Source organism: Tachysurus vachellii, chromosome 6, assembly GCF_030014155.1.
Source record: "Tachysurus vachellii isolate PV-2020 chromosome 6, HZAU_Pvac_v1, whole genome shotgun sequence".
NCBI classification, from domain to species: Eukaryota; Metazoa; Chordata; class Actinopteri; order Siluriformes; family Bagridae; genus Tachysurus; species Tachysurus vachellii.
In genome coordinates this window covers 8,844,048-8,867,958 of record NC_083465.1, presented here as the reverse complement: position 1 = coordinate 8,867,958, position 23,911 = coordinate 8,844,048, and the positions used below count along the sequence as shown (strand labels likewise).

The window sequence follows — 23,911 nt, the reverse complement described above, 5'->3', positions numbered from 1 at the left end:
GTCTATGTGAACGGAAAAAGTAGGGGGTTTATTTAAACTGTTCATGCAAATGGTCTCGATTTTAGAAATTGTAAAAAAAAAAAAAATAATAAAACAAAATAAAAAATCTCTGATTTGACCAGATGGTGGCATCCAAATAACGCTGTGAGAGAACTTTCATTGAGATTTCCATAACAGTTAACTATTGTCATGTCAAGTGCGCTAAGAATAAAACAGCAATGATTAATGATCTTTTTGAGAACAGCCCTGATAAAGTGATCAGTGAGGAATTTAAAGCAGACCTGTTTAACATCATCGTTAAACCCTGATCAAAGCCGCTCTTATCCTCAGGGCTCTCATTAAGGGAAACTGATAAAGGCTTGGTCCTGAAAAGCAGACTAAGGCTGCGTGTAATAGTCACAATCTTACGCCAATTGTGTTGTGACGTAGGTCACTATCTAGTGGGCCAGTGTGCGGTTTGGGACGGAGCCAGAAAGGCTGCTCTGTCCACCTTTGCTCCTTTAGTACACGTCTCGCAGGACATGGCACAGTAAAGAAACCACTTCTTAGATGAAATTATAGTTACTACATAGGCGCTGCGATTGACATTCGTTTTCAGCAGGGTTGCTACAGTAAAGTATTTAATATAGTTATCATTTTTAACCTGTAATCGACCAGCTGATGTAATGTTCGGGTGCCTACAGCAGGGGATTTGTACAAAATAGTACTTTTAACTAGTGGGTGACACGCGATTCTATCTGAAGCAGACGTGAGGTCTTGGAGCCTGAAAGTCGTTGAGACTGCAGTCGAATGGGGTGCGATGTGACGTCATCACTTCCGCCCTGCTCGCGCTGTGCGTCTGCTCGCCTTCTCTTCTGCACACAATCCAACATGGAGTAATGAGAGATGGGGCTCGTACGGGGCCACCCTCAGCAACATCAACCGCGCATTTAGCACCACAGCCGGGTCGGAATACATGCATATGCTCCTTACGGGAAAAATAAACAAGCGTTATTCACTCTGGTCTGCGGATTCGGCAGTTTTTCACCATTTTCATCAGCAAATGGTTCGATCCGGAGGGAAAAAAATCCAAAAGAGCCATCAGGGACGGAGGGACGAAGAGGAGAACAAAAACAAACCGAATACAAAAAAGGGCTAAATAATAATTGTCAGTAGTATTGCGATATGTGAGGGATTTAATTTTGGGGGAAAAAACAAAGAAAAAAAAAAGGGTGGAGAGAAAAAATGACGAGCGAAAAGAATGCACCCGTATTGGGATTTTGTGCGAGGTGAAAAGAGAAAATGATTGAAGAAACACACCCAAACGAGTAAGTACACGGTGAAGACATTTATTTATTTATCTATTTATTTATTTATTTATTTATTTATGCACATTTTTACAGTTTGTTTGTTCCTTTGCACGCGTTTGCTTGTGGAGCTTCTGCTCGGTGAACGTGAGGATCATCAGTGACTGCGGGGAAAGTTGGACAAACTATTTTCGGGTTAAATGTTTTGTATTGACAGAGAGAGGGAGAGGGAGAGGGGAGAGTGGGGGGCGGTTCGGATCACATTCTCCACTAAAGGCATTTAGTAAACACGTCGCTCCGTGTCGTTTGACGTCTCACAAGGTTTACGTGCACATTTAACTCTAAATTACACTTTAGCTTTCTGCCCTGAAGTGTATGTGGCGTTCAGCACGTTATGCGAATGCAGCACGCTGAACAGAGCCTTTGGAGCTGAATGATTTTAGTGAATCCGCCATTTGTTTTTTTCTCTCCCCCATCTTTTGAATCGCGCTCATTTGCATACAGTGTTTCATTCATAAAAAAGCCCTGTTGCGGTTTATGCTTGTGTAGCACGCGCGTGCTCACGCGCACGCACACACAAACACAAACACTTGACGTGTGTGTATTGTTTCATATCTATATAATGTATATATTTGTCGTACTATTATTTAGTGACGCGTGAAGCTCACGTGTAGAACGTGGGAATGTTTTCTTGCTTTGCTTTCCTACACTTACAAATATCCTTTTTCTCAGTACCTGAATTTTAAGGATTCATTTTCAAGTTTCATTTTTTCTTCTCATTTGTATATGTGCAGGGTTTCTCCTTATGGCTTATAGACGTTTATTTCTAAGCCACGCTTTTGTTTATAGTCTGATCTTTAGGTATAGATTGGTGTTATTAATGTACGTGCAGATATCGCGGACATTTCAATGCTGTGTTTCTAAACGCGTAAAAAGACAAAAATAAGAAGAGGCCTCGGTGTTGAATGGACGCAGTTTTATCGGACGGAAGAAGGGCAGAGGGAGTTGTTTTCTCCCTCGGGGTCGCGTGACGCTGCTCTCATTCATAAAAGAGCTGAACTGTCAGGCCGCGCGCGCGCACGCGTCATTCAGCAGGACAACGGGACGCGCGCACACGCACACATGCACTAGCGCTTCAGAATCGTGCCAGTGGGGTAACATTCTGCCCACTATTTAGTCCCATAGTGTTCTGTTTAGATACCCGGCCAAGTACCTGGACCTTGTGGGCCGAGTTTTATTTTCTGTGGATTAAAACACAGCGTTAAACACACACATAAACACCTTTATATCACATCGAATGTCGATGTTTAATATATTGAGAATTGTGAACAAGCAGATAATTGAGAGTAAGTCAGTTAAATGTGTGCTGTAGGATAAAGCTTAGCTCTGACTTGTGCTTAGCCACTAGCTGTATGTTCACTACAACACTTAGTTAAACTAAACCCTTTTTGTTTGTTTTTAATTGTTGTTTTTAATCTTTTGTAAGATTTAAAACTGGGTTATGTTTATTACCACATTGTGTCAGACAGTTGAGCATGAGGACAAAAACACACACTGGCTAGTCAGATCACCTCGGTTCATCCTAGCAGCGTTTCCACAACACAGATGTGTTCTGGGATTGGCACAGAGGAAGACCACGATGAAGAAATGACATTCAGCTAAAGGTCAATGCAGCCATGGGCAATCCGGCGCAGCAAGAATCGATTTCACATCCTCATTTTCAATGTGACTCACAGGGCCAGGCTCTGCTTTCAATTGAACTTTAACTTTTTACAGCTGTACAAACCTTGTGCCTGTACTAAATAGTCTTGCTGAACAATATAAAATTGTATATTCTGTATAGTTACAGACTAATACTAATACCTGTATAGAGTTAATAACTAATACAGTATGCACCAGTCTAACAGAAATATGGATACAGAGTCAAGTGCATTCACTTATACAGGTTTTTAGACAGTAATGTACACATTAATAGCTTTTAGTCCTATGTTAGTGTTGGGCGTCTCTGCCGTTTGAAACAGCGTGGAGGTGGTTTGTGAAGTGATATGCATTATGCCCCTCTCATTGATCTAAGATGTGTTCTGATGACCACTTCATTTTCTGTAAGAGGATACATTGCTGGTGTGCTTTCTTTTGGCTTTCAGTTGAACAAGATTAGGTTTGCTCAAATCGGAAGGTAATGTATTAAATGGTGGTGCTTTTTTCTGTACAAATAGCCTTTATTTCTTGGTGGAATTTGATTTGAGGTAATGCTGTCCTAAAGTGTTTTAGAAAGTTTAGTTGTGCTTCCAGTTGTATGATGAAAAGACATTAAGCACAAGGCACATGGCTGAGAGAAGTCTGAGCACCGTCTGGTCCCAGTCTGTTTTTCTACTGACTCTATTGCTAGAGTACATTTTAAAGTTTTACCTTTTCTTGCACTTAGTCTTTTATTCAAAAGTAATAAACTGAAGCTTGCCATGTTTGTCTGAGAATGGTGCGAATGAATCGTGTGATCTACTTTTCACACATTCATTCATGCTCTTACAGCTCAGCAGCAGCCTTTTACTCATTGTTAAAACACACTTCTGAGTGTATCCTGAGGGTTTGCATCCTGAAGCACAAAACTGCACGTAACTTCAGCTGTCATAACTCATTTTTATAACTGCATTACTTTTTGAGCTGTGGTATGTCGTCATACGTTTTTATTTACGTCTTCATACAATTTATTGACGCATCGGAGTATATTTAGTTTATATTAAATAGTCTGGTAAAGCAGAGTGATGGTTGATTTGTACTTAATGACCATGTGAGTCAGCACTGTAAAACACATATGGAACGAATCTTGACCTCTGCAGTCGGTTCTTGGTGTGTAATCTAAGGCGTGTACTGTGAGTAGAGCAGTTCCTGAAAGTGGTATAGATAAGTTTTAGAGCCCTAGCGCTCCTCTAATTTTATTAGTTTATCCTAATGATCTTACATTATTCTCTAGGTTTATGTTTAATTTCTGTTGAATAGAACAGCAGAAAGACTGAATGCTCTTTGCTCAGCCAGTCAGGCTGTTAATTATTAATTTGATTGTTTCCTTGAACTTTGTTGGTTAAGTTGAGTATTAAAATGTGATGGTTTATTTGTGTAGGCCGCTTTGCTGCTGTAAAACAGGTCTGTACATACAGGGACCTCACACAGAATGAGAAACTTGTCATTTCCCCCTCCTCCCTGTTCTCTGCTGGGAGGGAGCATTGATAGTCCTTCAGTCATACCCCAGACAGGAAGCCATTATCTGTGCTTTATTGAACCTGTTGTTCCTTTACAATTGACAAAATGCTCCCCCTTTTAAACACTTGCCCAAGCAAACGAGGCCCTTTTCATTTCAACACTCTCATATGGTAATGTGTAGGTGGGCTCTGGAGGCAACTGCACAGGCATCCTGCTTAGTCCACTTCTATAACCGTCCATTCAAAAATAAGTCCAGGGTCAGTAAGAGCAGTTAACACCCTCCCTAGATAATAGATTAAGATATTATTTACATTTGTGTTTGTGTTGGCCAGCATGCAGTGTACGATCTAAACCTGTAATTTGAAAAGCAGCTTGACAAGTCTGACAATCAGTTGTGCTCAGTGACAAACAGCATGTGTAAAAATGTAATCATTTGATTCCTTACGGTGCAGAAATATGATCACATGTTTAGTGTGGTTACTGTGCCCCAATCTCACGAAAAGTTTGTCAACTCATGTCTTATTGCGGCAAAAATATTAACAGCACATTTAAATGATCTGTGTCAATATTTAGTATTTATAGTTCATAAAAATAAATTTCTAAAAGTTTGGTTTTGTAATAAAAAAATTGTTTACTTTTATATTTATTTTTCACATTTCGTTTGAGAGGAATATGCAGCGACAAGAGTTTTCAGAGGTTCATAACCCAATCCGTTTACAGCCAGTCTGGTTTGTTACATAGTTTTACATTTATAGCTATAGTTTAGGGCCAAAACAGTCTCCTTGTCAGCCTGGTCTCAAATTATTCTGCACCCAATTACGTTGAAATAAAGTTATGCCACTGCGTATGACACGGTGAGGTAACAGGGATACATTTGTATATTATAAATACAGAACAGAATAGTGAATACATTCCTTAAGAACTGAATGTGCGTCTGTTTTTCCTTTCATGGTGCTGGATCAGTGGTGTTCGTGGGCCAGGAAGGGTTAGTGAAGCCTTATCTAAGGAAGTAACAGTCTACTCTTATCAGCTTTGGTACAACTGTTCAACCCACCTGCCAAGAAGGGCGGAAGCCACTATGCCCGAGGCTTTCCTCCCCCTTTGCCTGTGGTTTTAGAGTCTCTTTTCATGTGTGGTGATGATGCTGAACTTTGACTCCAATCAGAAACTGCCTGCATCTAGAACAGAAAATGTCATGAAGATACTAACTCAGTTATCATCCACACACAACACAGTGCTGTGTTCAGTTAAGAGTCAGAGAGCGTTGTTGTGGCAGTGTACTTGAAAATGTTTTAGGGTTAAAATTGTGTTACTGTGATCTGCAACTTTCCTAGTTCCTAGATGCTGTTAGTAAATACTTGGAATACCAATACGTTTGTCATTCTTTTGTAATACTTGGCATCTGAATTTTATTTATTTTTCTTGTTAACAACCAGCTACTTCATTTCAGCAACCAAACAGTACAAATGTATTATTATTATTATTATTATTATTATTATTTGACCTTTGTTGTGTTTGTTGCCAGTTTGCATGGTCGAAATAAAAGGCAGTGATGAACCACCAGGCCTCTACTTTGTGGTCACAAATTACATAACAGACTTGAAAAGCTGTTTCCTCCCTGTCTAACATTTACTGTTCCACTTCATCTGTGGAGTTCTGGGGTCTTTTTTACTTCAATTTGAAAAGGCATCCAATGCTTTCATAGCTTTGGGAAGGTGGATGGGATGGCGCAGACTGTGAGTATATGATGTGTGAATGAATGGAGGGCTGGAAGCTCCTACAGCATGTCTCACGCCATTTCCTTAAACATGCTTGTGCTGCTCTTGTGGTGCTTTGTAAGTGGTAATTTGCAGGTTTTAATGGCATCATTTCCCACCTCAGAATTTTCGAAGCGGGAAGCAACATGGACGCCACCGTGTGAGTGTCTTTTGTTTGCTCTGTCAGAGCAGGTAAAGCCCATAAAAATCTACTTTACCTCACTGTAACAGTTACAGGCCTGAGTGGCTATTGGCTCTGTTCCATTATAGTGAACCTGAAACATTCTTACAACATTGAGATTGTAATTGAAGTTAACAGCTAACACTGCAGTTAACAGCGAGTAACTTAGCCACAAGCTAGCAAGCAGACAATGGCGAGTTGATAGCTAACTGGCAATTGTTAGTGATAATAGTGATGATTACGTAGTCAAAAACGTGATAAGAACCATCAGTGCTATAGCTTTAACCGAGAACATTGTATGTTATTAACTGATCTAAAGCTAATTTTGCTACTCATTTTAAAGTAAATAAGTCAAACTCTATAAACTTTTTTCAGAGTTCAGTCTCCAGTATAGCAATCATGATTCTGCCATTTTATTCAAGTGGACAACAGTACAATGTTTACTTTCAAATCTCATGTCTTTTTCTTTAATGCTCCAACTGTTCTGAAATACTATGAATAATGAAGTTTGTGTCAGATGTCTCTCAAAAGCAGTTAATGTCGGAGATCGTATGTTGCGCTAATTGTCTTAATTGACAATTGCAGACGTTAGGTGTGAACACTCTCAAAGTGTCCCGAAAAGTTTCTAAAATTTTCTGTACACTATTTTTCTTTTTCTTGTCACAGGATGTTATTCATCTGAAGCCTTTGGCTGCTGTTACCTCATGTCAGACTTTACATGTTAATATCTCAGGCTGTTTTTTTTTTTTTTGAGTTTGTTCTCTGACTTCTTTTAATATTTGTTCCACTGTCATTTCCATTTTCAAACTCCTTTTCAGCTCTTTGGCTAAAGTGCATTAGCATTAACAATAGATTCAATATTGACTAAAATTGTCACTGAAACTCACTAAAATTTTAAGAAACGTTAATCAGAGTTTATCATTAGCACACAGTGGTAAAAGAAGCCAAATCACAAATGAGTATCAGTCGTATCCCAGTCTGAAAATTTTTCTGTGCGTCTGAAGGTGTGTGCACAAATTGTACTGAATTTACTCACCGTTCCAACATCATGTGACAGCTCACATGTTCACTTGTCTGCCTGCATCTACATGTCTGTCAGCTGCACAAAATGTTGGCGTGAATAACAAAATTAATAAAATGTATCTTTCAAATTTCCATCAGTCATTTGGCTCTACAGGTAGCACCCGCATTACACTCGGACCATTGTTCATCTCCATCTAACTGGGACCATGCCGTTTTAAAGGTATGCCGGATATTCTAGTCTCATACATTCTTAGAAAAATGGGGCTTTTCAGGGGTTCTTTGAAAGTGATCTACTTACATGGAATCATCTCTGAGAGTAATTATGGCCTTGTGTTCTACTCAGAAGCTTTAAAAGTTTCCCTAAGGTTTCTAACCTCTGACTTATTCAGAGGGCTAGACGGAGCCTAAAGACCTTCACAGTTAGTCATCAACATTGAAAAATGAGTTTCTATTGTATGTGGCTTGACCTTGGTTATCATGACAAGCTACTCCTGCACTCTGGCAACTCTCAAAAGCTCCTCCTTTAGATTTGGCCATTTCTTTGTGCTGTTTTCTGACAATTTACTTGAGCACACAGATAATGGTACATGAAAGGCTTGCAGGTATTAGATATACTTTTGTTCCTATGTGTGCCTACTGAAGCTGAGGGTTCCTTTGCTGTGCGCGAATTCTAGTGTAGGTGTTATAGGTACCTTTTTTTTTTAAACAAACCTTTTTCTATAGGTACCGCTTCTTTTTAAATGAGCTTATGGAACGTTAAAAGCATAGGCGTTTGTATAGGCTTCAGAAACCTACTGGTGTGCATGTAGGTGGATTGATGTGGAGGTACACAGTCACTGCACTGTTTCATGGTAGGTTGATCTCTGTCTCTCTCACATACACAGATGCACATGCACCTCCCACAGCATGTGTGGGTGTCATTAGATGTAGCCTTAGCTTAAAGTGTAGGTGTGTTGGACCTATGCTGTGTAGAGATCACATACTCTTTCAGTCTTATCTTGAGATTGCAAGAAAGGAATAGAGAGGGGGAGGGATGGAAGGAGGGAGGGTATGAGAGAGAGAGAGAGAGAGAGAGAGAGAGAAAGAAAGAATATAAGGATAGAGAGCGAAAGCAGCACTGAGCTGTAGGCCGGCGGCTGAAGGCAGAATGGCTGCCTGCGGATGACTCATCCTCCACCGCTCGCCATGTTTGTCAAGGAGACTGAATCATTCGTCGTATGTGAAAATAGCTGAAGCTTTGGTTGTGCACTCTAAGGACTAAGGCTCCAGTGCCCATGGCCGAGCTCATCCTCCATTCTTTGTACTTCCGATGCCCTGAGCGACACCACTGGATGCACAGAGATGAATGAGAGCAGCCGGTAAGCCTTGTCATGTCTGGTTTTTCCAGATTGCTGTGTGATTGACTGTTTTTTTTTCCTCCTCCTTGCTGCTTTGGTTTCTTTCTCCGTCTCCTCCCCATGCTGCGGCACTTGTGGCTGTCTGTTTTGTAATTTCTGTGGACAGAGAAGACGGTTTGGCTGGATGCTGTTCTGAATTGTACGGTTCTGGTGTGTGGGAGTGTGTGTGGGTGTGCGCACACGTGTGGGTGATCAGTGCCATGGTTTTCAGGCTGAGCAAGGGAGCGTTGTGGGCTGCACTCAGTGCCTCCTACAAACACACAGAGTGCCATCATTAACTCAAATGTTTATTTATTTATTCATTTTTTTGTGTGGATTTTTGAACATCCAGTGCACCCACAGCTACACAGAGTATCACATAATCATTCAAAAGATTAAAGACGCAAGACAGTAATGTCCAAAATGTTCAGACCTTACTCCAACCCACTTAATAGGAGAGGACACATCAAGCACTGAAAGAAAGGAGGAGGTCTAGTGTGCGGGTTTAGCATTCACCGCTGACTTTATGTAGATGAAGAAAAGAGAATGATCCGGAGTTTGAAATAAGCACATCATTTCAAACCACATGTATCATTCTACTCAATTTTTTAAACAGCCTCCCTACAAAGAGGTGAGTAGGTTCAAAGGTGTTTCAGGTTCCCCTCCTCCTCTGGCAGGACTTCAGAACAAGCCTACAGTGTTTCTATGCAGCCATCTTCCACCTTCTGCCTAATCCACAAACCGAGCACACGCCTACTCACCCTCATCTTAGCCAGACCAGAAAGAGTCATTAATTGCTGCTTGCCATCTTTAAAAGTTCTCCATAAATAGATGACTAATACCCTTAGTGTGCGATTCTGTGTTTTTGGTAGCATTTGGTGCTATAAGAATGCAGGTTCAGAAATGTGTAAAATGTCCGTCTCCCCTATTACCTCTCTATCACCCTCTGATGTTGGAAACAACTGTAGAAAGCAACATGCGCTAATCTAATTTCCTGTTGAATTTCTAGTATTTTCATTCTTGATGAATCCTAGTTAACCGTATACATGTGCACATGTTCTGTAGGTGCCCAATATGACACGGTTAGTCTGTACTCTTGGTGGTGCTCATTGTTCACTTAGTAATTGCAATCTATTAAGTGAGAATGGATTCAGTCATGTGTGCTCTTTAGACCTGGATGTCCCCTGTTCATAACTAACAGGCATAACTACGGAGGGGAAAAACTGACATCTTCCAATTTTACTTCCCTTTTCTCAGTACCTTTAACCAGTACATACGTGAGAATATTCTTCCAGCTCGTACACGGGGAAATCAGTGGTGTTTACTCTCTTTTTGCCATTTCTCTGAAACAGCCCTTATAGTCATAGACTGGACACAGAAGTCAAACCTGGCAGCAGAACAACCTTATTGTCTGTGGCGCGTTCGGAAAGAACCACTGTGTTGTCCCACTGGATGTCCTTATTCCTCCTTTTGTGGTTAGTCAGGGAAATATTTGTGTTTATTGGAATTTAGTGGTCAGCAATAACTTATTTTATGATGTAAGCAGCTGATCTAGGTTATTTCCTATTAAAGCTAAACCAGACAACTTGGCCTTATGCGCACACATGCACACACAGATGTCCTGGGAACTCTGGATGGTGTAATAAAGAAACAAGTCCAATGAGTAGCAGTTCTGCAGATGGACATGCTTTGTTGATATGAGGTCAATGTAGAATAGCCAGTCCAGTTTGCGCTGACCAAAAGGCTGCAGAACCTCAGATAACCACTCTGTGCAATTGTGGTGAACAGAAAAGCCTGCCAGAACGCACAAACCTTGAGGCAGATTGACTACAACAGTAGAAGACCATGTCTGGTTCCACATCTGTCAGCCAAGATCAGAAAGCTCAGGCTGTAGTGGACACGACCACATACAACCGTGTCGCAAAGCAAAAGTCGCCTCAATCTGGATTCGGAAATGTGGCAGTGATCTCCTCAGTAACCAGATCTGAATCCTGTAAAACATCTTTGGGATGTGGTACAGCAGGAGTTTTACAGCACTAAAGTGTGTCTGAAAAAGCTTGCAGGAATCATGTGATGTAATCATGCCAACTTAGGTGTTTCCAACATCTTGTGGAATCCATGTCTCGAAGAATTGAGGCAAAGGAAGGGCATTACTTAGTATTAGTCTAGTGTTACTAATACACTGTTTTACTGTGTGTTTGTGAATATTTAGTATATACAAAAATCACATTGTTTGCACCCTACATGGGATATAACACAGTATATAACAACTGTGTAAAATAACCACCACTGTAATATATCACAAACTTTCTAATGTTAGTGTATATTACAAACACAGTGAGGAAGACCTAACCTGCCATTAACTTTAATTCACAAGCACATGAATGAAAGATCCCACACTTTTGCTGTCTTTGTAAGGCAGGTTTAAAATGACTAAATTCTAGTCAAGTAATATCTCAACATATAGAAAGAAAATGTATATAGCATATATACATTACACTATAATGTGACTGCATTAGTTCTGATATATATTTTCCTGCTTCCAAAAAAAACAACCTCAAAAATGATTATTTTTAGCCCCAATTGGTAGTAATCCTACTGAATTGAACTTTATGCTTTTGTAGATTTGTGAGTGTTTCTTTTTTTAATCTATATAAATTAGCAGCGTGTAACTCCACACACAGACACACACACACAGAGACACACACAATAAAACACTTAACAGCCTGGGATGAAATTGAACAGAGGGAGTCATGGCTACAGATGCCTTTGTACATTTTCTTACGTGTGTGTGTGTGTGTGTGTGTGTGTGTGTGTGTGTGTGTGTGGGTCTATAACACTATAACCCCCATTTTTGGTGTCCCATCACAAATAGTTGGTGGGAGACAATGCTAAATGAGAATGTAAAACATAGTTCTAAGCTTTGGAAAGATTAGCATCACTGTAAGGATGTGTGTAGAGTAACCGCGTGGCTTTAAATGGCTGGAACGCTAGTGGGATTTGGCCTTGTGTGCCATGCTCAATGCTGCAGGGCATTTAGACAGCTTGTATTTTATTTATGTTTCTCTTTGACATGACCTTCATGTCAGAAATTTTAGATATCTTCCCACGTTGATGTATATGGATAAAGGCAACAGAGTTAGAGCTTTAAAGAACAGTGTGAAAAACAGCAAAAGATATCCGATGTAAACATGAGTAAAATATTGTCATGTATGCACTGTTATTTTTAATTGATTGTTTATCTGTCTTTGTACATGTCTGTACATCTGTCTGGCTGCCTGTCTGTCTATATAGCTGACTATAGGGTAAATATTTCCCAGCATTTACCCACAGAAAAATCAAATTTTATTTCATGTTGAATTTTTGTGTTTTGATAGTTACATGAAAACATGTTGATAAAGTATAACGAGAAGGAATGGAAATGATTTTTTTTTCCCACTGGGACATATTTTCAAGTCATTTAGTATTACTTAGAATGACCTTTATTGACACATTACAAATGTGTCATTTCCTTGTTGTCCTTTTCATGTCGTTCCTATTCAGTTTTTGGCCGTAAACAGACTACACAAAGAAAAAACTTTTAAAACTTTTTTCTACACACACACACACACACACACACACACACACACACACACACACACACACACATTTGGGTAATAGGACACACTTGTATGGATTGTGTTATTAATTGATGTCGCCTTGCTCCAGTCTGCTTCCCTGCACCATGGTAGAATATGCTTGCATAAAGGATTCATTATGTAAAATAGGGTATTACACAAACCGTGTACTGTCCATCTATCACCCTGTGCATTATGTAACAATAATTTAGTGGCTGGAAATTTGATCATCTTGAAAAGATCTAGGAAAAGGTCCTATAATGATTTGTGTCTGTGTTTTGTAACGTAGGTTGAGATTTCTTAAGACGTCTTTAATGTCGAATGTAAATAAATGTTTTGCTAAAGAGGTTTACAGGCTAAAGAATGTTAAAGAACACATTATTTTGCTTGCATCAATCCTTGGTCGATCACACTGTACTGCTCAGTGTTGCACATCATTTCAGGCCTCGCACTGAGGTAGTGTCCTGTCAGTGGACATCCGTTAGTGGGTGATGGCTCCAGAACAGGAGATGAAAAAGAAAAGCGGAAAGAGAGGTGTTTTTGTGAAATTATACATCACAGATGGGACGTATGACTCACTCGGACATGCACACATGCTCTCACACACGAACACACACACACACACACACAAACACACACACATATATATACACATATATATATCGCTGACATTTTCTCTCTCTTGGCTGCATAAGTGACAAGTGCTCCAAGTTCTGTCATGTGTCTATTTCAGTAAGGTTTAATTTAGTAAATTGCCATTCACTCTGGGTTCCAAACAGAACTAACTGAGCTGTCCTCAGACAGCTTCATATTTTTATTATAAAGAAGCCTAGTGAGTTATATACATGGATTTCTTAGATAAGACATAATTGAATTGGATGAGTTTGAAGTGTCTGTGGAAGAAGACAGGGGACAGTGCATTTGTCTGGTTTCACATATTCTACATTCTCATCAAGAGTTTTGCCAAATAGCTCGTCTTGCGTTTGTGGCAAATCGCACGGTTGTCAACGTGACTAAAATGTTGCCGTGTTCTTTTCTCTGCCTTTAATGAGCATGTGTGATGTGTGGGTAGGTCTGCAGGTGGGTGTATCAACACACTCACATTCTCACCCAGACCATAAGAGAGGATACTTTCTCCAGAGTTGCTCAAGCATGGCACCTCGGTCTGTCCTACTGTAATGTTTAGCACGTACTGCTTTCCCCTTGCATTGTTTAACTAGTAAAAATTTTGTTTGAGAGTTAGATGAGAGCAATCACATACGTCTGGCAGCATGAATGTAACCTGGCGGAAGCTTTTACTTTGGCTATTGAGAAAGTATTTTATTATTAATAGTAGTGATATTTTTTTATTAGTAGTATTGTAAGTTTAATCCGTTCAAATTCAGCATTTTTAGCAAATTTTTACTTACATAGTTTTACTAATTATTATTACTAATATAAAGCAATATAGATGACCATTGTTGCAATTGCCAGTAAACCACCACCTCCCATTTGCTGGTTGCGTGCATACGTGCGTGTGCGCGTGTGTGAGTGTGTGCGTGCGTGCGCGTGTGTGATTTCTACACAAGATTACACACTGGCTATAAAACCAGCCTTGGCTAAAAAACACCCCTCAACAGATCAAATGCAGATCTCTAATTTAATGTCTAACTCAACATTTAACAAAAATATTTCTTAGTTTCTTCACAAGCGGAACACAAACACAAAAAAACATGCTTAAGAGCCAACACGGACTGCCACCTGAACTTCAGGGTTCATGAGACCTCTTGTAATCTGCTGTCTCTTTGCTCTGCATCACCATCCCTGATTTTCAAAGACATTCATGGTCTTACTCTTGGTCCACCTGGTAGTGGTCTGTCATGCCTCATAACCTTTTATTCCAGTAAAATGTAATCTAACGAAAACCATGACTATGATGGATTCTGGCTAAATAACTGCAGAATGTTTGGTAGAGAATAGAAGTACAACAAGCTTTTAAAGTCACTGTTGTACAAGTGTTGCTTTCAGTGGCAGTGGTGTTGCAATGTATTAAAAGTAATGAATGTTACTTTATGTTAAGTAGCAATAAGAGTGTGTCCTGTGTGGTCTGATAAGCCACATCCACTCTTAGCTCATTTCTTTTTTAGGGACCTGTATTTATTAAGCTGTATTTTAGAACAAGTAAAGAGTGAATTTTCCCAAAAAAAAAAAAAAGTATGTCAGTTTCTTCAGAAGACTGAACTTACTGGCATTGTCACATTCTTGTGACAGTATAATACAATTCTATATACACTCATTGAGCACTTTATTAGTAACACTATACAACAACACTCATAGACTGAGGCATTCAAGCAATGATTTACTGGTATTAACAGACCAATTGTGTGCCAAGAAAATATTTAGCATCCATCCATCTCACTACCTCCACCAGCCATGGATTGTTGACCCATGGCAGTTTGGTTCCATAGATTTATAACCATATCATAAGACCAGGCTACATTTCTCCAGTTTTCAACTATCCAGCTATAGTGAGTCTGTGTCCGCTGCAGCTTCGGCTGTCTGCTCTTGGCTGAAGTGGATCCTGACATGGTCTTCTGCCTCAAGGTTCAATGCGTTGTGCCTTCAGCGATGCTTTTCTGCTCAGCACAATTGTACAGAGTGTTTATCTGTGCCATTGTGGCCTTTCTGTCAGTTAGAATCAGTCAGCCCATTCCCCATTGACTGCTCTCATCAATAAGGCATTTCTATTCACAGAGCTACTGCTCACTGGTTGGCTTTTCTTAATTGCATCATTCTGAGTAAGCTTAAGAGAGTGCTGTGTGTGAAAATCTCAGGAGACGAGCAGTTAGTTATCCTAAAACTAGCCCATCTGGCACCACAACTCATGCCACATTTAAAGTCACTGAGATCACTCTGTTACCCATTGCTGGTTAAGGAGAACATCACCTGAAGCTCACCCAAATCTCCATGGTTTTCTGCAGATCTCTAGCACGAATGAGTAAATGTTCCTAACAAAGTGTTAGATGAGTGTATAGTACTTCCACTAATTCTCTCTAGTCTTTTTCTTTTTTACTTGACTTTAAAAGACCAATTGATTTGGTTGATCATTCTGGGTCATCCATAAGTGAGACTGTCGTATTCAGACAGATTTTACCTCCTTCCCATCACTTCTCTGTCTCTTTCTCTGTCTCTCTTCTTCACTTTCTCTCCCCTCTCTCGATCTGGTTAATTATTGAACACATTGACTTAGGTTACCATATAAGGCTGACACTTGGCTTGCTAAGCATTACAGAGGAAGAACAGGAGAGAAACGTCACTGAGCTGTTTGCATTGCTAAGTTGAGTAAATGTAAAAGTAAACTTTACCCAAGTCTTTAGACTAGTTCCTGTGCAAATATACCAAAGGGAGCTATTTTCTTCCGTTTGGGTTATTGTCTCTTGGCCACGAGTAGTGTTTACAATCACTGAGTTTGTACGGTCACTCTCAAAGTTACAAGCTGATTGCCTCATTGGAATGTGCGACATAACACAGTTGCTCTGTTTTGTTTTGAGCAAAGTTCTGGATGAATACAAGTGGGTGCAGAGTTTGTCCTGCTCGCACACTTGCTGAGCGTAATATCCTGTTCCCACTCTCCATCTAGTAGAATTCATGGTGATAGGGATTTGCATTATAATCTTTATTTCAGAAAAAAGGAATGTTGACAAGTTTAAAATGTATTAATTCACATGTGTGTAAAATGGTGTAAAAGATCTGGGGATGTGGTAGCCTAGTGGTTAAGCAGGATGTTGTACTTACAATTGGAATTTTGTTAATCTCAGGTCCACCAAGCTGCCACTGTTGGGCCCCTGAGCACGGCCCTTAATCCTCCATTGCTCAGTTATATAAAATTAGATTAAATGTAAGTCACGCTGCATAAGAGCATCTACCAAAAGCCTAAAATGAAAATGTACTAAAATGTACCCGTGTTGGCATATATATATATATATATATATATTCTCAGAATAAATATATTAATGAATGAACAAAGCTTCAATTCCAGCATGTCGCTTACTTATTGAACTATAAATACTGAATGTATTCATTATAAGGTGTCATGTTGGTCATTTGTGGGCATAATTTTACACATCAGTGAAACGAACATATAAGTGTTAATCATTTCTGGTGTATTCATGCTAAAGTACATGCTTTCTTTATATTAATTTTAGCTAAAAATAATGTGAGTTACTGGACATTTCATGTAAAGTGATAACAATTTTTCTTACTTACTGTTGGTTATATTTACTAAAACCTAACTGTTTTCCTCTGCGCTCTCTCTCTCTCTCTCTCTCTCTCTCTCTCTCTCTCTCTCTCTCTCCACTCTCAGTGACAGTTACATTGTACGCGTCAAAGCGGTGGTAATGACCCGGGATGACTCGAGTGGGGGTTGGTTAGCGCAGGAGGGTGGAGGGCTCAGCCGAGTCGGCGTCTGTAAGGTGACGCCCGTTGAGCTGAGCGGCCACTGCGACTTCCTCATCCACGGAGAGCGTCTCAAAGACAAGCAGGTAGAAACCTGAACTTCTGTTGTTTCACTAGATTCACTACACCAGCACTATGAATCATTCAATCTGCAAAGCTTCATCATTTCCATTGTCCACTGTAGCGTGACTGGTGTCTGTTCAATTTGCGACTTCATTATTACAGTGCTAACATGCTGGTAGGATGTTGGTGATGGGTGGTGTTGCTTTGTCTGCCAGGTGGTTCTGGAATGTTTTGTGAGGAAAGATCTTATCTACACCAAGGCCACACCCACGTTTCATCACTGGAAGGTTGACAACAAAAAGTGTGGCCTCACTTTCCAGAGTCCTGCTGATGCCCGTGCTTTTGACCGAGGTGTACGGAAAGCCCTGGAGGACATAACAGAAGGTAGCGTTGTTAGAGAAGAAACACAATTTTCATACATGTACGTGCATTCTACAAAAGTGTTGAGACTAAGCATCTGTTGCTACTGCTACACAACCGCTTTAACCAATCACACGTTAACCATGATTAATTTTAATAAGCTGAAATGGATGTTTCTAAAAGGAAGAGAAATGACAGCATTCAGTATCAGACCAGGGCCTGTTAGTTAACATTACATGCAATGATCTATACTGCTTCCGTTCTGAATTGCTTCTGATGAAGCTTGCGGAGGAACTAAATGCTGACCAGCTGCAAACAGTACACAAGGCACATGTTGACAATGTGCATGCGATACAAGCCTCAGAGATCTGCTCTGGAATAGCCACTCAGAGTTGGATTTCATCCTTCAGCGAACCGTCATATGATCAGTTGTGTGTTTCTCTCTCTCTCTCCCTCTCTCTCTCTCTCTCTCTCTCTCTTTCTCCCTGTCCCTTTGTGTGCATTTTCTTTTCTGCTGTCTTTCCATCCCCCACCCTCCTTTACTGCCTCTGACAGACAGGATATGTGAGGTTCTGTCCGGTCATGTCTCGTGTGTGTGTGTGTGTGTGTGTGTGTGTGTGTGTGTGTGTGTGTGTGTGTGTTTGCTGTATTTTAGGTTCCACAACTTCCTCTTCAACACTCCACAATGAAGCTGAACTCGGAGATGATGACGTCTTTACAGTAAGACATTTTTACCCATCATGCACAAAGTTTGCCAGTGTTTAAGCTGTAATATGTTGTAATCAGATTGTTTGTGTGTGTGAACCACAAGTGAACCACAGAGATTGCAAGGTTAACTTTAACCTTATCACCCACATAGTTCACACAAATCCATTTCCCTCCAGCTGTTTTTTCCTGGGTTTTTTTTGTACTGTCTGGCTGTGTGTGAAGCATCCCAGAAAAGGCCTGGTCCTTGTGATATTTTTACCCTGCAGAAGCTGCAGTGGGAGAGGTGGCCCTTTGTTTCAGCGAGATGGTGGGATGGTAGAGGAACACAGGGCAGGTTTCCTGTAGGGTTTTTTCTTTAAATAAGAATTCACGTTTCTGTCCCTGTCTTGATACCAGTCGTGGTAGACATGGAGCAGCAATCGGGGTCAGGAGGTGACTTCCTGCTCCCCTCTGTAAAACTATCATTAGCAGCTGCCTTCTAGCTAACTGCTATCCTGATTTACTGCAGACCAGGGTCAGGGGAGAGGGAGGTAGAGTGTTCAGGGGAAACCTCATGGCTCCTCTTTCCCTTGCTGTCTGTCTCATTTTTGAGCCAAAACCAGTGAATTGCTAAGTCAGACACCCCAAAGTTTAGGGGAAACTTAATCCTCAATTATTTCCTATTCCAGGAATTTACACATTCAGGACAATTCTCTTGAATCAAACCTGAGTGGTTAGGAATGGAGGTAGGAAGTTATTTCAATATGCTCGAATCACGTCTTGTTTTGTATCAGATATATTAAGATGCTTTCTTGTCAGGGAGCAGGTGATGGGCTGTAGGAACTGCACTGAGCTGCAGTGGTGCATTTGAGGCTGCTTATGACCTTTCCAAATATTGCTGTTGGGAAATGCTGTTCCAGATTTACAGCTCCAAATGATTGCAGTTGTGGGGTGGGGGTGGGCAGGGGGAGTTCAGGGGTGACTGGTGTCCTGGGTGTGCATTCCTCCCAAATAATTTCTCCTCAGCTAACCTATACTTAACCTCACACTATTTTAGTTCATTCAGAATGGGGCAGAGGAGTCATTCAAAGACTGTTGAAATGCTTCCAGTTAAACAGGGTGTGTCATTTAAACACACACACACATATTGTAGGAGGTCTAGCCATTCACACAGGAATTGCAGTGCCTTTGAGAATTGATTGTGTTGTATTTCCTTAGAAGCAGAGCAGAGGTCCTTCATTCTTTTAGCCCGTGTAACCTGTGCGCTTAGCTAGGGTGGGGGCATGTGCACATGCCTTGCATGGTTCTGTTGCATCAGCCATAACATTAGCGTGCCACGCAGGAGAAAACGGGAGAAAAGCCCAATGCTGCATGAGTCACCTATAGTGCACTCAGCGGTCGAGCAAGACGATCCACCTCACACACTGTTTACAACTCTTCTGTTCCAAAAAATGTGTGACAGGTCAGTCCTGTAGAATCAACATTGTTCCACACAAAGGTGGTGCTTGTAGACATTTGGTAGATATTACATCTTGTTGCTATGTTTGTTTGTTTGGTTGGTTTTTTAAATATTTTTTAATTTTAATTTTTTTTTGAGGACAGATGATAAAGTCAGAGTCTGAAACTTTAGTGTGTTGTCGCAGCACAGAGTGATAATGTGCCACAGGAAGATCAACACATTAATAAACCACAGTGAAAATCATTTTAACTTTATCTTTATGTTCTTAGGATTTTGCTTCTGAGCGTTGAATTGAGGTGTGCTTGTGGGTTAAATATACAAGTTCCATTGCTGCACACAGTGTGATTCAGGTTGGGTCGGTAAACACACTCACGCTGTTTGAGAAAAAGGCTGTGTCTCTGACTCTGGCTGTCTGTTGACTGGGGAAAGGGGTGGAGAAGGGGGAGGGTGTGATTGACAACTTCCTGTGCTACAGCAGCAAAGCCCAGGCGAGAGAAGGGCCTCACTGTTTAGGGAGCTCACAGCCAGGGCCCTGGAGGACACACAAAGGAAGTGGGATATGAAGGACTAACAGTCCTGGGGAGAGGGAGGGAGGGAGGAGAAAAGGGATGGAGGGGGGGGAATGATACCGTTTTGTTGCTCCTTCTTTTACCCATTCTCCCCCCTGGGTTGGTCATCAGCCTCTTTGGTGATAGCACTCAGGATAAATCACATAAAAAGCAGGTACAAGTATGAGACATTTTTCTTTACAGTACAGGAATAAAATATATATGTTTTTGAGGCAGTTATTATGGATTATTTTTTTCTCTTCTTACCTTTTATTTTCTGGTTTGATCTTGCTATACTAAACAGTTTTTGCCCTTACAATCCCATATGGGTTGACAGAATGTCCCATATTACGTTAGGGTTTCGATGGTGTGGTCTGGCATGGTTTGGTGCTGCAGGGTTAGCCGCTCTGACTCTTGGACTTAATGAAGGGAGCCTAATTTGTGAAATTATCCAAAAACTTGCAGCCACCCCCATCCCTCTCCCCCAAATGTTTGCCCCCACCCAGCCCTGTCTCCCCTTCATTATCTTGATGTCCTCCTCCGCTGCACCACTGATTGCGAATCATTAAGACTGCTGTATTTGCTGTGCTTGCTATGAAGCTATGCCTTTGAATTGGAGTCAAGCCACATGTGCTTTTTGAAGTCCCTCTTTATCTCTACCACACCACTAACTTTAGAGTCCTTTGATAAGATGACTGTATTTTTTTTTTTTGGTGTTTTGGGTAAATTTGCTGTGTCTGCATTCCCTCGATCATCTCTCCCCTACTTTTTGTTCTCACTCAGTTGTAAGATCTCCATCGTCTCCCTCTTGGGCCAGAAGCTTGGGCCTGGTGCTTTTGGGCCTGCCTTGTAAACATTTAAATGGGTCTGTGTTTTCAATTATCTCTAGCAGGCCTGGTCCAGCTATCCTTCTGAGCATATTTTTAAATCATGTTGGCTCAGACTTCTGGCAGTGCTGTGAGGGACGCCTGTATTATTTTTGGCCCATAGTTCTAAGGGCTTTACATGAACATGGAGGGGAAGCGTGGATCAGACCGGCTTGGTCGAGGCTTTGGGTTGGAACCTGGAGAGAGAGCTCAGTACAACTCTTCTGTTCGTATTCAGACACACATGGAAAAAGGAAAAATTCGGTTTGAGTGGCACTTCAGCAAACCTTTTTCTTGTACTGAGCCGATCTTATTTTAAGCCCGCTGTCTGTGAACTCTTTGCCGAGTTGGTCCTAAAAAGGGGAGATTGCAAAGCCCCTTTGACTGGCTACAGTTTTGTGAGCAGTTATATTTACCCAGCGCTGAGGTCTATGTCCGTGTAGGCCGATGAACAATATCCTTCATTAATACCTCACCAACATTTCAAGTCTAATATTTGTGTAGGAGTGCATTTGGCTGTATGCTGCATTCAGGAAACTGTGTTTGCGCACGCAGACGCTTCACCTGGCAGGTGGTGGTTTTGGAGGCGGTAGTGGTGGATGCAAGCAATGCAGCCAAAAAGGAAGCTGCACATCCAGAATCTCAGCCACTAATCTCTGGGGCTGTGTCTCATCCGACCAACCTGTCTGTCCGCCTTGCCTTTCTGTCCGTCTATCTGTCTGCCTGTCTGTTTCTCCACAGGCAGTTGGCTGTCTGCACCACTTTTATGTTTTGTGTTTTGCAAGTGTGCCGACGTTTTCATTGGAGAGCAGCCTGGGAGAAAAAGGGCTGCATTGCTGTTCACGTGTTGGATGCAGGACCTGTGGCGAGGCTGAGAAGGGGGGGAGGAAATGAGGGAGGGAGGGAGGGAGGGAGGGGAGTCCTATGTCCGTCGACTCTCAGACAGCTTGAAACAGGGCTGTGTTTTGGGGCCTCTCTTTTTCTCCTACCTGGCAGTGAGTGTGGCTGCTGTGTTGCTGCACAAATCCACCCTCATTTCCCTTCTGCTTGACTTCATATAGCCACACAGACACATGCTGGAATGTGCACAGTAAAACATTCATGGTGTTACAGCACACGCCTTAATCTTTCAGGAAGCAGTGTAAAGTATGCGTAATTAGAAACTTTTCCCTTGGTCATGATTTAGTCTAATCACTTTGTGATCACATTAATCAAGCTCTTGAAAGTTAATCTGTTTCAGAGGCCCTTTTTTCTCTTCCAGAAAAAGAGCTGCCTATAGTGAGTATTTGCCTGTATAGATCTCTGCCTGGTGAAGTCATCGGCTAGAGCTCTGGGTTTCATGTGCGATGGCCAAAAATTGAGCAGCCTGTATTCATTTAGAGCTTCTCTAATAACAGGGAGACTTCAGACCAGTTTTTACAAATCTTGTGGCCTAAGGGCTTTTTTGGTAAATTGCATACTGAAGTCGAGCCACGTCTGTTTTACTACAATGACGTGTGTGTCTGTGAGTGTGTTTGTGTAGTGTATTCTGAATAGTCACAGAGCAGTGTAGCCTATGAGATCATGAAAAAACGCTCTTAAACCGCACAGCACCTGCCTGTTTGGTGTCTTATCTTACCTTAAAACACTAGACCACACAATTTCGTCCTTACGTTGCTTTGCTATCTGTATTTACACCTCAACCTTTACTTTGCACTAAACTTTCCTGATCATTAAGCTGTATTTTTGATTGGACCTCTTCTCTGTGCCATAGACAGCCACTGACAGCTCATCCAACTCATCCCAGAAAAAGGAGCAGGTCATGCAGCCACTGACCACCTCCACCTTCTACGAACCCCACCAGCATCACCATCACTACATTCTGGGTCACTTCCATGAGCAGTACAGGACCTCAGAGCGCTACTTTCTGGACCAGGTGGGTGACAGCATCCTAGACAATCTTAATAAACACCTAACCGGAATGGAAATGTGGTGTTTAGACAGATCACAGTCGTCAAATACTTATATAGTGTACCTATATAGGCCTCAGTCTTTATTGTACTCTTTGCACATTTATTTAATTCAATTCTATACTGGGTCTTGTTTCTTTTACTGCAATGTGTTTCCTCGTCTTTCTCCTTTCTAAGTTTTTATGACCAGTCTATGGTCAGCATCAGTTACTTTAAAATGTTAATTAGAAAAAATAAACAGAACTTGTTGTGTCTGTCATGCAGGCAGCACCGAGGTTGGCGCGGCGTGTGAGCTTCCTAGATGAGGAGGAGGAGGTTGTGCGCATAAACCCACGCGAGCGCGCTTGGCTCTCAGGCTATGAGGACTACCGGCATGCAGCAGCACGTGCTCAGGGTCTCGACTCATATGTGCACTTCGCCAAAGGGGATGCACCAGCCAAGCATGACTACAGTTATCCGTATGCACAGGGCTCAGAACTGAGCAAGGGCCCTCGCAGAGAGGGTAGAGCTGTTGTTTTACAGCCAGTCAGCTTCAAACACAAGGACGATGAGGAAGAGGGTTTGGGTGAGAGGCAACATTGCGTCTACTGTGGCGTTTTTTTCCGGCATGAGGAGAACGGCCGTGGTCGCTGCCCTGATGCTCCAGACCCGGCACGCTCGTGCATCCGTCGTTTCAGCTGCATGTGGTGTGCAGATAGCCTGCTCTACCACTGCATGTCTGATCCAGAGGGCGATTACTCTGATCCCTGCTCGTGCGACACGGCTGACGAACGTTTCTGCCTGCGCTGGCTTGCCCTGCTCGGCCTTGCGCTGCTCGCGCCCTGCCTCTGCTGCTACCCACCACTGCACGCCTGTCACCGATGTGCCGTGGCCTGTGGCTGCTGTGGTGGAAAGCACAAGGCCTCTGCATGACCCCTGATGCTGAACATACCCAAAGTATCACATTTTGACTGCACCCAGATAAATGGTGCATTGAGGAAGGCAGCAGGAGGCAGGAAGAAAGTTCATCGTGTCTTTTCAGTTTCTTTTTTTGTCTGCCTCAATTCCTTCTCCAGACAGACGAAAAGAACAAAAATGGTGCATTTAAAATGGCTTGAATATTTTTTC

At 41.6% G+C, this 23,911-nt stretch overlaps 1 protein-coding gene across 1 annotated transcript; it reads left to right on the top strand.

The window, feature by feature from the left end:
* The first annotated feature begins 535 nt into the window (after positions 1-535).
* Positions 536-23,911, top strand: spred2b (sprouty related EVH1 domain containing 2b). Its single transcript, XM_060872043.1, has 6 exons — positions 536-1,307; positions 16,781-16,958; positions 17,151-17,319; positions 17,951-18,015; positions 22,609-22,770; positions 23,069-23,911. Exons 1-6 carry the CDS (start codon positions 1,282-1,284, stop codon positions 23,714-23,716), a joined length of 1,248 nt encoding a protein of 415 aa, XP_060728026.1. The 5' UTR covers positions 536-1,281; the 3' UTR covers positions 23,717-23,911.